This window comes from Eurytemora carolleeae, unplaced genomic scaffold (genome assembly GCF_000591075.1).
Source record: "Eurytemora carolleeae unplaced genomic scaffold, Eaff_2.0 scaffold376, whole genome shotgun sequence".
Classification (NCBI taxonomy): domain Eukaryota; kingdom Metazoa; phylum Arthropoda; class Copepoda; order Calanoida; family Temoridae; genus Eurytemora; species Eurytemora carolleeae.
Genome location: NW_019396529.1, coordinates 1,569 through 12,809, shown reverse-complemented (window position 1 = coordinate 12,809; position 11,241 = coordinate 1,569). Strand labels below are relative to the sequence as shown.

The 11,241-nt window shown below is 30.1% G+C and overlaps 1 protein-coding gene across 1 annotated transcript; it reads right to left on the bottom strand.

Moving 5' to 3' along the window:
• Window positions 1-424: 424 nt before the first annotated feature.
• On the bottom strand, window positions 425-11,028 carry LOC111704926 (phospholipase B1, membrane-associated). The gene is made up of 17 exons (XM_023477319.1): window positions 10,962-11,028; window positions 10,191-10,233; window positions 9,285-9,379; window positions 7,819-7,874; window positions 7,175-7,246; window positions 6,393-6,476; window positions 5,510-5,562; window positions 5,191-5,268; window positions 5,083-5,121; window positions 4,735-4,849; window positions 3,205-3,320; window positions 2,974-3,023; window positions 2,675-2,741; window positions 2,511-2,580; window positions 2,137-2,178; window positions 1,970-2,026; window positions 425-614 (listed from the first exon to the last, which is right to left on the bottom strand). Exons 1-17 carry the CDS (start codon window positions 11,021-11,023, stop codon window positions 526-528), a joined length of 1,188 nt encoding a protein of 395 aa, XP_023333087.1. The 5' UTR covers window positions 11,024-11,028; the 3' UTR covers window positions 425-525.
• Between the last annotated feature and the right edge of the window lie 213 nt (window positions 11,029-11,241).

Genomic DNA, 11,241 nt, shown 5'->3' with positions numbered 1-11,241 from the left:
CCTTTAGGTTTAGTTTACATGATGGAGGCACCAACCGTTTGCTTAAGTTTACATGAGGGAGGCACCAACCGTTTGCTTAAGCTTACATGATGGAGGCACCAACCGTTTGCTTAAGTTTACATGATGGAGGCACCAACCTTTTGCTTAAGTTTACATGATGGAGGCCCCAACCTTTAGCTTAAGTTACATGATGGAGACCCCAACCTTTAGCTTTAGTTTACATGATGGAGGCACCAACCTTAAGGTTTAGTTTACATGAATGAGGCACCAACCTTTAGCTTTAGCTTACATGATGGAGGCACCAACCTTTAGGTTTAGTTTACATGATGGAGGCACCAACCTTTAGGTTTAGTTTAGATAATGTACAATAGTAAAAGTATGATTGCTTTCAACTTCAAAATAAATGAATACTATGAAAACCAAAAATTGTTCAATAATTTATTAAATATAAGAAAATATAACAAAATCAGTTAACAAAATATTTATGATTTAACACCATCCGCCATGCTACTCCTGCTACTCCCGCTACTCCTGCTTCTGCTTGACCTTGAAGTATGGCTGCTCAGCTGACGGACAAAACAGATGTTGTCCGGTTCCTAACCCATCTTCAGAACCTTAGAAACAGAACAGTAATCTGTTTACCTATCATCTGTTTACCTATCATCTCTTTACATGTCATCTGTTTACCTGTCATCTGTTTACCTGTCATCTGTTTACCTATCATCTGTTTACCTATTATCTCTTTGCATGTCATCTGTTTACCTGTGATCTTTTTACCTGTCATTTGTTTACTTGTCATCTGTTTATTAGTTTACATTTCATCTGTTTTCCTGTCATTTGCTTATCAGTCATCTGTTTTTCCGTAATTTGTTATCTATCATCTGTTTACTTATCATCTGTTTACCTGTCATCTGTTTACCTATAATCTGTTTACCTATAATCTGTTTACCTATAATCTGTTTACCTATAATCTGTTTACCTGTCATCTGTTTATCTATCATCTGTTTACCTATCATCTGTTTACCTTTAATCTTTTTACCTGTCATCTGTTTACCTGTCATCTGTTTTTCCATCATATGTTTATCTATAATCTGATTACCTATAATCTGTTTACCTTTCATCTGTTTACCTGTCATCTGTTTACCTATAATCTGTTTATCTATTATCTGTTTATCTATCATCTGTTTATCTACCTTCTGTTTACCTATCATCTGTTTACCTTTCATCTGTTTACCTGTTATCTGTTTACCAATCATCTGTTTACCTTTCATCTGTTTACCCATCATCTGTTTACCTGTCATCTGTTTACCTGTTATCTGTTTACCAATCATATGTATACCTATCATATATTTACCTGTCATCTGTTTACATATCATCTGTTTATCTATCATCTGTTTTTCTATCATCTGTTTATCTACCATCTGTTTACCTATCATCTGTTTACCTTTCATCTGTTTATCTATAATTTGTTTACCTGTCATTTGGTTACCTATCATCTGTTTATCTATCATCTGTTTACCTATCATCTGTGTACCTGTCATGTGTTTACCTATCATCTGTTTACCTATCATATGTTTACCTTTCATCTGTTTCCTGTTATCTGTTTACATGTCATCAATTTACCTATCCTCTGTTTTCCTTTCATCTGTTTATCTATCATCTTTTTACCTATCATCTGTTTACCTATCATCTGTTTACCTGTCACCTGTTTAAATATCATTTGTTTATCAGTCATCTGTTTACCTATCATATTTTTACCTATCATCTGTTTAGCCATCATCTGTTTAACTGTCATCTGTTTAAATATTTGTTTATCAGTCATCTGTTTACTTATCATCTGTTTTCCTATCATTTGTTTATCGGTCATCTGTTATCTCAGTTTTCATGTAATCTTTTTTCCTGTTTTTGCTGATTATTCATCTGTTATCTGTTACCTATTTCATCAGTTATTTAAATGTCTTCAAATCACCTGTTGGTTGTTTACCAGGGGTTCCAGTGAAAAGTTCTTCCCAAACCATCCCTGCAGCTTTACATTAAAAATGTATATATTAGTTTAATCATGATATCGATTTAAAGGAGACCGTTGTGAATCGGAATGTTCTATTTAAATGTAGGGTCACAACATTCATAATTTACCTAAAGCATTGAGTTTTTGACTGGGATGAAAACAATCGGGAGCTGAAATTCAGAAATGTTTTAGTTTTTAATGATTAATCTAAAAGACTAGTTTTCCAATTTTGAACAACTTTTTTCTGTCATTTGTCGTCTTCACTCAAAATTAAATAAATTTTAGTGTGCTGGGCTGTATGGTAAGTAAAAAGTTAAAACGGTTAGCCGTTTAAAATTTTAAAAAATAAGAAATACTAAAAATCTACATTTAATGGTTAAAAATGGGTTGTCAAGTAAGGACTAACTGACAATGAATCTGACAGCTAAATCAGCGTGCTATAGTCTTTAAATTTGGGTTTTGAAGATTTTGAGTTTGAAAATGTACTTATAAAATAAATCACCTAAGTAAGCAAGGTCTGGGAATAGATTAGTATTCTTGAAAGGATGTAACTGCACCTTCAAGCTTTTATCCTATATATTTAAGTTCATGCTCACACAATTTATTTTCCATTAAAACAAAATTGAAAATATTTCATAAAATCCTTTCTTTTCTTTTTTCTTTCACCTTCGGGATTTGAAGATATTCTGGTGTTTTTATAAATATTACTGCTGCATCTTCTCTCTCTCTATACCTAAATATATTATCTATTAAAAAGAATGTGCACGTTTTGGGTTTGTTTACTTTTTACAATGACAAATAAGGGTTGGACCTCAAACACATTTCAGTTTTACTCTAATGTCATCTTTCTATTCCATAGTTTTCTGGTTCTCACTGTAGTTAGATTGTGATAAAGCAAAATTTTAGAAACAAATATGGCGAAGAAGTAAAAAAAAGGTGATTTGGTTATAATTTCATATTTTTACCTTGCCGAGGTGGAGAGGGCCTCCATGCTTGTCCTATACTCACTAAGCTTCTGGAGTAATAGTAAAATTAATTTAAGCAAAGGAAATGAACACATACATTGATAATTTTATGAATGAAATCAGTTTAACTCGTCTAAAATCAACTTTATCTTGTTTCTGGGTTGCTTAATTGATTGACTGATTGATTAATTAATTGGTTGATTAATTGATTAATTGATTAATTGATTAAACCTGTAAGAACTGGTTCCTAGGTAAAGCATCTGCTCCAGCAACACAAGGGCAAAGTACAGGCATAATCTTCTGGCAGACAAGAGGTCGCTGAAGAGCAGCCTGAACTCCACTTACATCTACAAACAGAACTACGAGCTTACGTTTCACGCAAAATTGCGCTATAGTGATTGTAAATTTAACCGGATTCAGCCTAAAGTCAGCTTTTTAAAACGATCAAAAAACGATCATTTTTCGTTTCGTGTTAAGATCGTTTTCAAAAACGATCATAACACGAGAAGCAACCGTTTTTTTATACGATCGTTTTTCAAAAAAAACAATAGTTCTAGAAAAATTGAAATTAAAAAAAAAATATGAGTTTTTTAATTTTTGTTTGTTTTGTAACATGAATTCATTTCCAGTAACATTAAAGTATTTTTTAAACATTTAAAAATGATATGTAAATATCATTTCGATCATAAAAATATCTGTAAATTATCTGCCTCTTATGTTACTCATGTGAGAGAATATAAAGATTATTATGGCAGTGCTTTTACACTGATCAAAATTAATAAATTCAATATGTTTAGTAGAATGAAAAATATATCGTTTGTTACATTGTTATGTTATTCTGATTCATGTAAAAAATAACTTGAATATGTAACTGAATTTTTTTATAAACAAGGTTTAAATTACGTTTTTTAGTTTCAAGGTCTAACTTTAAAGATTATGTGGTTTAGTACTGCATGGTTAAACAAATATAATTTAGTTAGAAGTTTTAAGATCTGCATTCTAAAGTTATATATTGTGTAAAATGCGTTAAAACTAATTATCAATCATGTAGGAAAAAGAGAATTTATTGTTTTTATTACAGCTTTATTTAAAGAATCGAACATTCTAATAAACAACAAAGTATATTTCATCATTTTTTAGGTAAATATTTCATATTTACGATTGTATGTGTAAGTTTTAGTAAAGTGGTACTTAAAACCTGGTTCAAAATGGTTGACAATGAAAATCTAATTCACGAACATTTTAATAACGGTCGTTTTTAAAACGACCATTTTTTTACAAACGACCATTTTTAAAAAGAAAGACCGTAAATCCATAAAAATTCCGTAAATTAGCGCTATATTACATCATTTTAAATAAAAAGTATTAAGGATTAGATTATCAAAATAAATTGTACTTCCTAGTACATAGTACATATTTTACAGTATTTTTAATATTTGCTAACAGAGTTTTTTATTGATTCAAAGGAAAAGTATAAATTCGCATAATTTTTAGTTCATGTCCAAAATGTATATTTTTTTCTTCAATTGTATATTATGGGTTGAAAATTGAACAAGTTATAAAAGTTTTATGTACTTATAATTGACACCAAACTTATTCAGCAAGTTTTTACTAACTTTTGTATGACATACTTAGCTTTAGTTTAACATGGGATATGTAGAATAGAATAGAATAAAAAGAACCTGGTATAGACAGAATAATAATGATTATCCTAGGAGCTGAATACATAACATATGTAGAATAGAATAGAATAAAAAGAACCTGGTATAGACAGAATAATAATGATTATCCTAGGAGCTGAATACAGGATATCCACAGCTGAGGCTAAAGAAGAAATAAAACTATCCACAGAAGGGGAAGAGGATACACACGAATACTAACCAAACCAAATATATTCAATTCTACCAAACCAAATATATTAGATTCTACCAAACCAAATATATTCAATTAAACCAAACCAAATATATTCAATTCTACCAAACCAAATATATTCAATGCTAGCATCCAAATCAAATATATTTAATTAAACCAACCAAATATATTCAATTCTATCAACACAACCATTTAGTTTGAATCAGTTCAAAATGTAAAATTTATTCAGTTTTGTTCCTTGCATAGATCATTAGCACCCACATGCACAAACACAAGCTGGAAATAAATAAATTTTAAAAGCCATTTAAATTTTTTAGATTGAAATTTTGAAAACCATTTTTTTACCTTCCAGTCTTCCTTAAAGCTGATATTTTTAGAGCTGATCATTTCCTCCATCAATTTCTTGGCTTGATATTTCATATTCTATTTTTCAAAGTATTGGTTTAGAGGTATGCCATAGTGCCCCCCCCCCCCCAATAGATATTAATCGTTATTCGTTATAGAAAAAGTTTTTAACAAAATTTAAATTTAAATAGATTATTTTCTAGTATGCGTTTTCTTCACTTTGTAAACTGAGTAAAATAAGTTAAATTTATTTATCAACATCGTGAATAATTTAAGAAATAATAAAAGTATTTTTATCCTTAAAATAAAGATTTTAAACCTTGGCCATAGCTCCTGGTTTTGCAAAGTTAAGCCCAGTGCCTCCAAATGATCCTGGAAAAAAAAAATGTTTGATTTTTGTTGTCAAGTACTAAAGTACCTGTAGTACAGTTCTAGAGTACTGCATATGTCTAGTCTAGTACTAAAGTACCTGAATCTGTCTAGTATAGTACAAGAGTACCTGTATATCTTTCTAGTATAGTACTATAATACCTGTACCTGTCTAGTATAGTACTAGAGTACGTGTATTGTATCGGTCTAGTAGTACTAGTGTATCTGAATCTTTATAGTATAATACTAGAGTACCTGTACCATAGTACTAGAGTACCCCTATCTCTCTAGTATAGTACTAGAGTACCTGTATTTGTCTAGTATAGTACTAGAGTACCTGTATGTCTAGTACAGTTCTAGAGTACCTGCATATTTCTAGTCTAGTACTAGAGTTCCTGTATCTGTCTAGTATAGTACTAGAATACCTGTATATCTTTCTAGTATAATGCTAGAGAACCTGTACCTGCATAGTATAGTATTAGAGTACCTGTATTGTATCTGTCTAGAATAGAACTAGAGTACCTGAATCTTTATAGTATAGTACTAGAGTACATATACCTGACTAATACAGTACTACAGTACCTGTATTTGTCTAGTTTAGTACTAGAGTACCTGTATCTGTCTAGTTTAGTACTAGAGTACCTGTATCTGTCTAGTATAGTATTAGAGTATCTGTATCTGTCTAGTACAGTACTAGAGTACAAATATCTATCTAGCATTGTTCTAGAATACCTGCATTTGTCTAGTATAGTACTAGAGTTAAACCTATATCTGTCTAGTATAGTACTAGAGTACTAGGATAGTGCTAAAGTATCAGGAGTCCTATAGAGTACCTGTAGAGTAACCCTGTAGGTTTGGATTATATTCTCTAAGTATATTTGGTATGGTTAGGTATTCCCTCCATGTTTTCCCTCCTCCTATAAATCATACAAGATATTTGAAAACAAAGCAGCTTTAAAGAGAGTGTTCGCGAAAAATGTAAGGGGAGTATAGACTTACAGCGAAAAATTGTCGATGGTGATCGCTAATAATCTTATTTCTATGTGTACTGTCTATAAAAAGAAAATTATTAAAAACGTCACATACCGAAGAACGTAGCATCCATACAAGTTCAGAAAGTTGCAATATTCAACTCGGACCATAAAGATCAATTTAATTCCAAACAAATCATTTAGATATTACAAGCTATAATCATCAATAATTTTTCGATGCATTCGTGTATAGTTGATATTTCATAATATTTTAGATTTTTAAAAAAATTCATATTTAAACTATTTAGATTTAGAGGAAACTTTATTGAACTATTGAATATTAATAAGCATTAAAAAAAAAAAAAAAAATTGGTTTAGAGGACTGAAGGAAATGATCTTAAATTTTCAAAGAATGAGAAACATGTTTTATAAGAAATACTTGGGGCCGGTGGTAATTATTCTTTACCCTATTTTTCTATGTAGAAATCATTAATAAATTGGATAAAAAAACGATTTTTATTTTCTTTGGATCGTGACGAAAAAGTACTGATGACTATATTTTTTCAAGTCTCTAAAACTTCCTTTAAAGGTTGTGTACATACTGGTTTGTACCTATACTGGTTTGTACCTATACTGGTTTGTACCTATAGCAAAAGATTGTTCAGGATATCGTGTGTAAGCTTCCAGAGGACTTCTAGCCAGAGAACCGGTTCCAGCTAAACTCAATATTTCAAAATAAGAAATAAAATATTAATTGGGGCCCGACTTTTAGGGGAACGTAAAAAACCTAAACCCAAATAAACTGTTCTTAAATTTTAAACTATTACACTAATTGAATCTTTGATATTTACATTGCATCACTACAAAAGGGAATATTACATTGCCTCGGCTTTGTTGGGTCCCAAACATGGAACAACTAGAATTTAGAGATTTTTTTGCTACTGAATATTAAATTTAGAGATTTTTTTTTTAATTTCTTAAAATTTTTAAATATTTGTAATTCAAATTCAAATCTGTTTTATATTTTCAAATGTAGGTAGATTTTTAAATGTTTTATATCAATTTAGAAATATTTATCTAATATCAATTAATTCCTTTAGATATTTGAATATATTTCTTTTTTCTTAAGATATTTTTCTAATATTTCTTTTAAACATTCTAGAATCAAATCTTTAGTATATTTAAGAATTTGAATTAGATAGATAAAATTAATTTTAAATATATTTAGTTTGATTCCTGTAGATATTTGGATTTATTTTTTTCTCAAGATATATATTTGTAATATTTCCTAAAACCGAATCTCCAATAGCGCCAACCACAGCAATGTTCCGCGGACCAATAAATCTAAATGAGAATAATAAATCTTCAACATTTTGGAAGAAAAAGAAAAGATGATAGTTACATCTCGATCCAATGACTAGAAAAAAAAAATTTCTTATCCGTATTTGAGTTTTTAGAGGCATTAAAAAATCAGAGTTTGGGGCAAAAATTCAGTTTCTTTGGCTGATTTTTCATAAAGTATTCTTGGAATTACTTGAAAGGAAACGAGTTTTTGCTACAAACTCTAACTGATTACCCCCTATATCTTTGCAACCCGATGTTGTAGAGTGTAGACTTTTGATATTTTAAACAATGAATTCTGTTAGATCGAATAGTCTAAGTTTAAAATAGCATCGGTTTACGCCATCTGGTAGCAAAGATATAGAGATTAGAAAATTTGAGGTTGTGGCAAAAACTCAATTTCTTTGTTGATAAATACAATTAAAAGATAAATAATGTCAGAAATAGCTTCAATCAAAGTTCGGTTTACACCTGACAATGTCCATTAAGTTTTAGAATGTCCGGCCTAGTATTGAATATTTGGGCCAAGGTTGCCAAGGAAGAAATGTTAACTGAATGTCAACTGAAGCAATGTGGCGAGAATAGGAAATCCCAGCGGGGTAGGCTGATTGGTTCTATCATTAAGAGAAAAAAAGCATTTATTCAGAGCAGGGTTGACCAAATCCGATAATTTGTTAACCATGGAGTCCTAACATTTTAAATCTATCATCTTAAATTATGATTAGGTAATAATCGAGCCTGTGAGAAAAAAAATGTTTTTTTTTAACACCCTTTATATTATTTAGTTTTTTTACAGAAAATCAGATGGAAGAAGATATCTCATGGATTCTTGACCAGACAAAGATTTTAAGGGTACCGTTGTGAATCGGAGACATGCCACTTTATAAATAATAAGTTCCTTGCAGTTACATCTATACACTCTACATTTTCTTTTAAAAAAAGATGAAAATTATTGCGCTAAATAATTAAATTCGTAAGAATATAACATTGTATTTCCAATCCCTAGTATCACATAATCAATACAAGGATGCAAGTAGATGCTGGGGGGACAGCCGACTTTTTTGATTGTGAAGACGGATATTTAAAGTCCAAAATTTGTAAAAATAGCCTGATTTGATTTAACTTGTTATTCAACTATGTGAACAATGACTTTGAGTATCAGCAGGCTAACCTTTAAATACCTAACATCAGCAGGTTGACCTTTAAGTACCTGACATCAGCAGGTTGACCTTTAAGTACCTGACATCTATAGGTTGACCTTTACGTACCTGACATCTGTAGGTTGACCTTTAAGTACCTAACATCTGTAAGTTGACCTTTAAGTACCTGACATCTGTAGGTTGACCTTTACGTACCTGACATCTTTAGGTTGACCTTTACGTACCTGACATCTTTAAGTTGACCTTCAAGTACCTGACATCTGTAGGTTGACCGTAATAAAAGTTCCTGTGCGATGTATGACAAGGAAACCTGTATTCTGCAGGAATACCGTCCTGGATTCGGACTAGAATAAATATTATCAATTTACTTATCTTATCAATTTACTTATTGCTGTTTTCTAGATTTAAAAATGTTTAATACTGAGCATTTTCAATCTTTGTATCTGCAGAAGAGATGCGCAAGTACCATATGTAGAAGATCCACAATAAGTTTGTTTTTTTAAATAATTTAACATGTTTCTATTTGTGATTGAAGTTACGATTACGCAGTGTCTATAAGAAATTCCTATAATTATTTAAAGAACCAATTTAAAAATGTATCTTTTTTACGCCAAAATTTGGTAAAAATGTGTAAACATTTTGAAGCTCAAACAATATATGAAAAAATATTTCTCTGCTAAAGTTTTAAAAATTTTATGGATTTCTGTGGTTCTCCAATTTTTAATATTATAAGAGTTTCTAAAAAAAAATAGTTTCAGTTTAGAATTGAGTTTATTTTATAAATGTACATCATACTTGCGCCAATTTGTCTGAAATATAATTTCAATAATATGCAGGAACTTTAGTTTTTATGTTGGTCGAATTTAACCATTAGTTAAAAAGTTACCTAACTAAATGTTGAATATAAAGCAAAAGTCTTGTTTTTGTAAATATAAATGTATCATTTACTCTCATACAAATTATAATCCATTGTAAAAAATAACAAATTATTTTTATTATTTTTTAATATTTTTAAAAGAGGATAGGGATTAAATGAAAATTGTTGTATACCAAAAAAAACTTTTTATAAAGGAATGCTAATTTATTATTTGATTATTAAACCAATTTTTGTGATAACATTGTTTTTGATAAAAAAAGAAAATTGTTTCAAGACTTTTTCCTGATCTAACGTGTTGAATCCGTCACCAGAAGGAAAACTCTGACTAAAATATTTTTTGTTTTACAGTGATAACAATAAAACTCTAAAATAGAAGACGACTTTTAGAATCAAGACGTAACTTTAAAAAGTCCGACGAGCAGGAGACACAGCAGTTATGCATTGTAAACAGACGTGCACATTCGCTACATTAGTGATTCATTACGGGTCTAGTAAAACTTTATTCTATGTGACAACATTACATACATTTAAATATTATTCCAATGTCGTCTTCCTATTACATTGTTTTCTGGTTATCACAGTATGAAAATTTTAAATGACTGTAAATATTAACAATAAAAATGTTCAATGTAACATCATATAAACAAAGAAATAGCTTTGCATATTAAAATGTGTACAATCTATATATAAATTTGGCTTGTCTGTCTGTTTGTCTGTCTGTCTGTCTGTCTGTCTGTTTGTGTCCAATAAACGTCAAAACGGCTGAACCGAACGGGCCAAAATTTTTGGTGGGACATCTAGGGACTCCAGGGAAGGTTTATGAATGATTGAAATTTTAAATATTTGTCTCCATCAAAATTCGATCTTCATTAAATTCTTTAAAATTTTGAAAATCCACGAAATTTTTTGTGAAAATCCGCGAATTATTTTTGTTTTGATTTACGATGTACACAAAGAGAACATGTTCACAATTAATTTAGAAGATGGGCGCGAAGCGCCCTCTAAGGCTAGTTAATTTAAAATAAGTTAAAGTTTAACTTAGGTCTGAATTACCTTACAGTGTAAGCCTTTTTAAAAAACTTTAAAAAGTCTTCCATTCCAGCGAACGCCGGCATAACAAGCTGAACAAAAGTGTCTTACAATATTTTATTATATTATTGTTGTTTCAAAATGTTAATGGGTTGATGCAGTGAAAAAGTACGTTTTAAGAATTAAATAAATTTGCTTTTTAATGTGCTCTAAAGACAAATTACTCTGTACAGTGTACACGTTTTAAGTAAGACCTTATCTTAAAACAAGTTTCTGAGAAAGTTTTAATTAAGAACCTGTCTTT

Excerpts from the sequence above, each read along its gene's own strand:
- LOC111704926 (XM_023477319.1), bottom strand. The coding sequence starts at position 11,023 with ATGCCGGCGTTCGCTGGAATGGAAGACTTTTTAAAGTTTTTTAAAAAG. Across the intron at positions 5,269-5,509 it reads AACCAGGAGCTATGGCCAAG|AATATGAAATATCAAGCCAA; the intron begins GTTTAAAATCTT and ends TTTGAAAAATAG. Across the intron at positions 3,321-4,734 it reads TATTATTCTGTCTATACCAG|ATGTAAGTGGAGTTCAGGCT; the intron begins GTTCTTTTTATT and ends TTCTGTTTGTAG.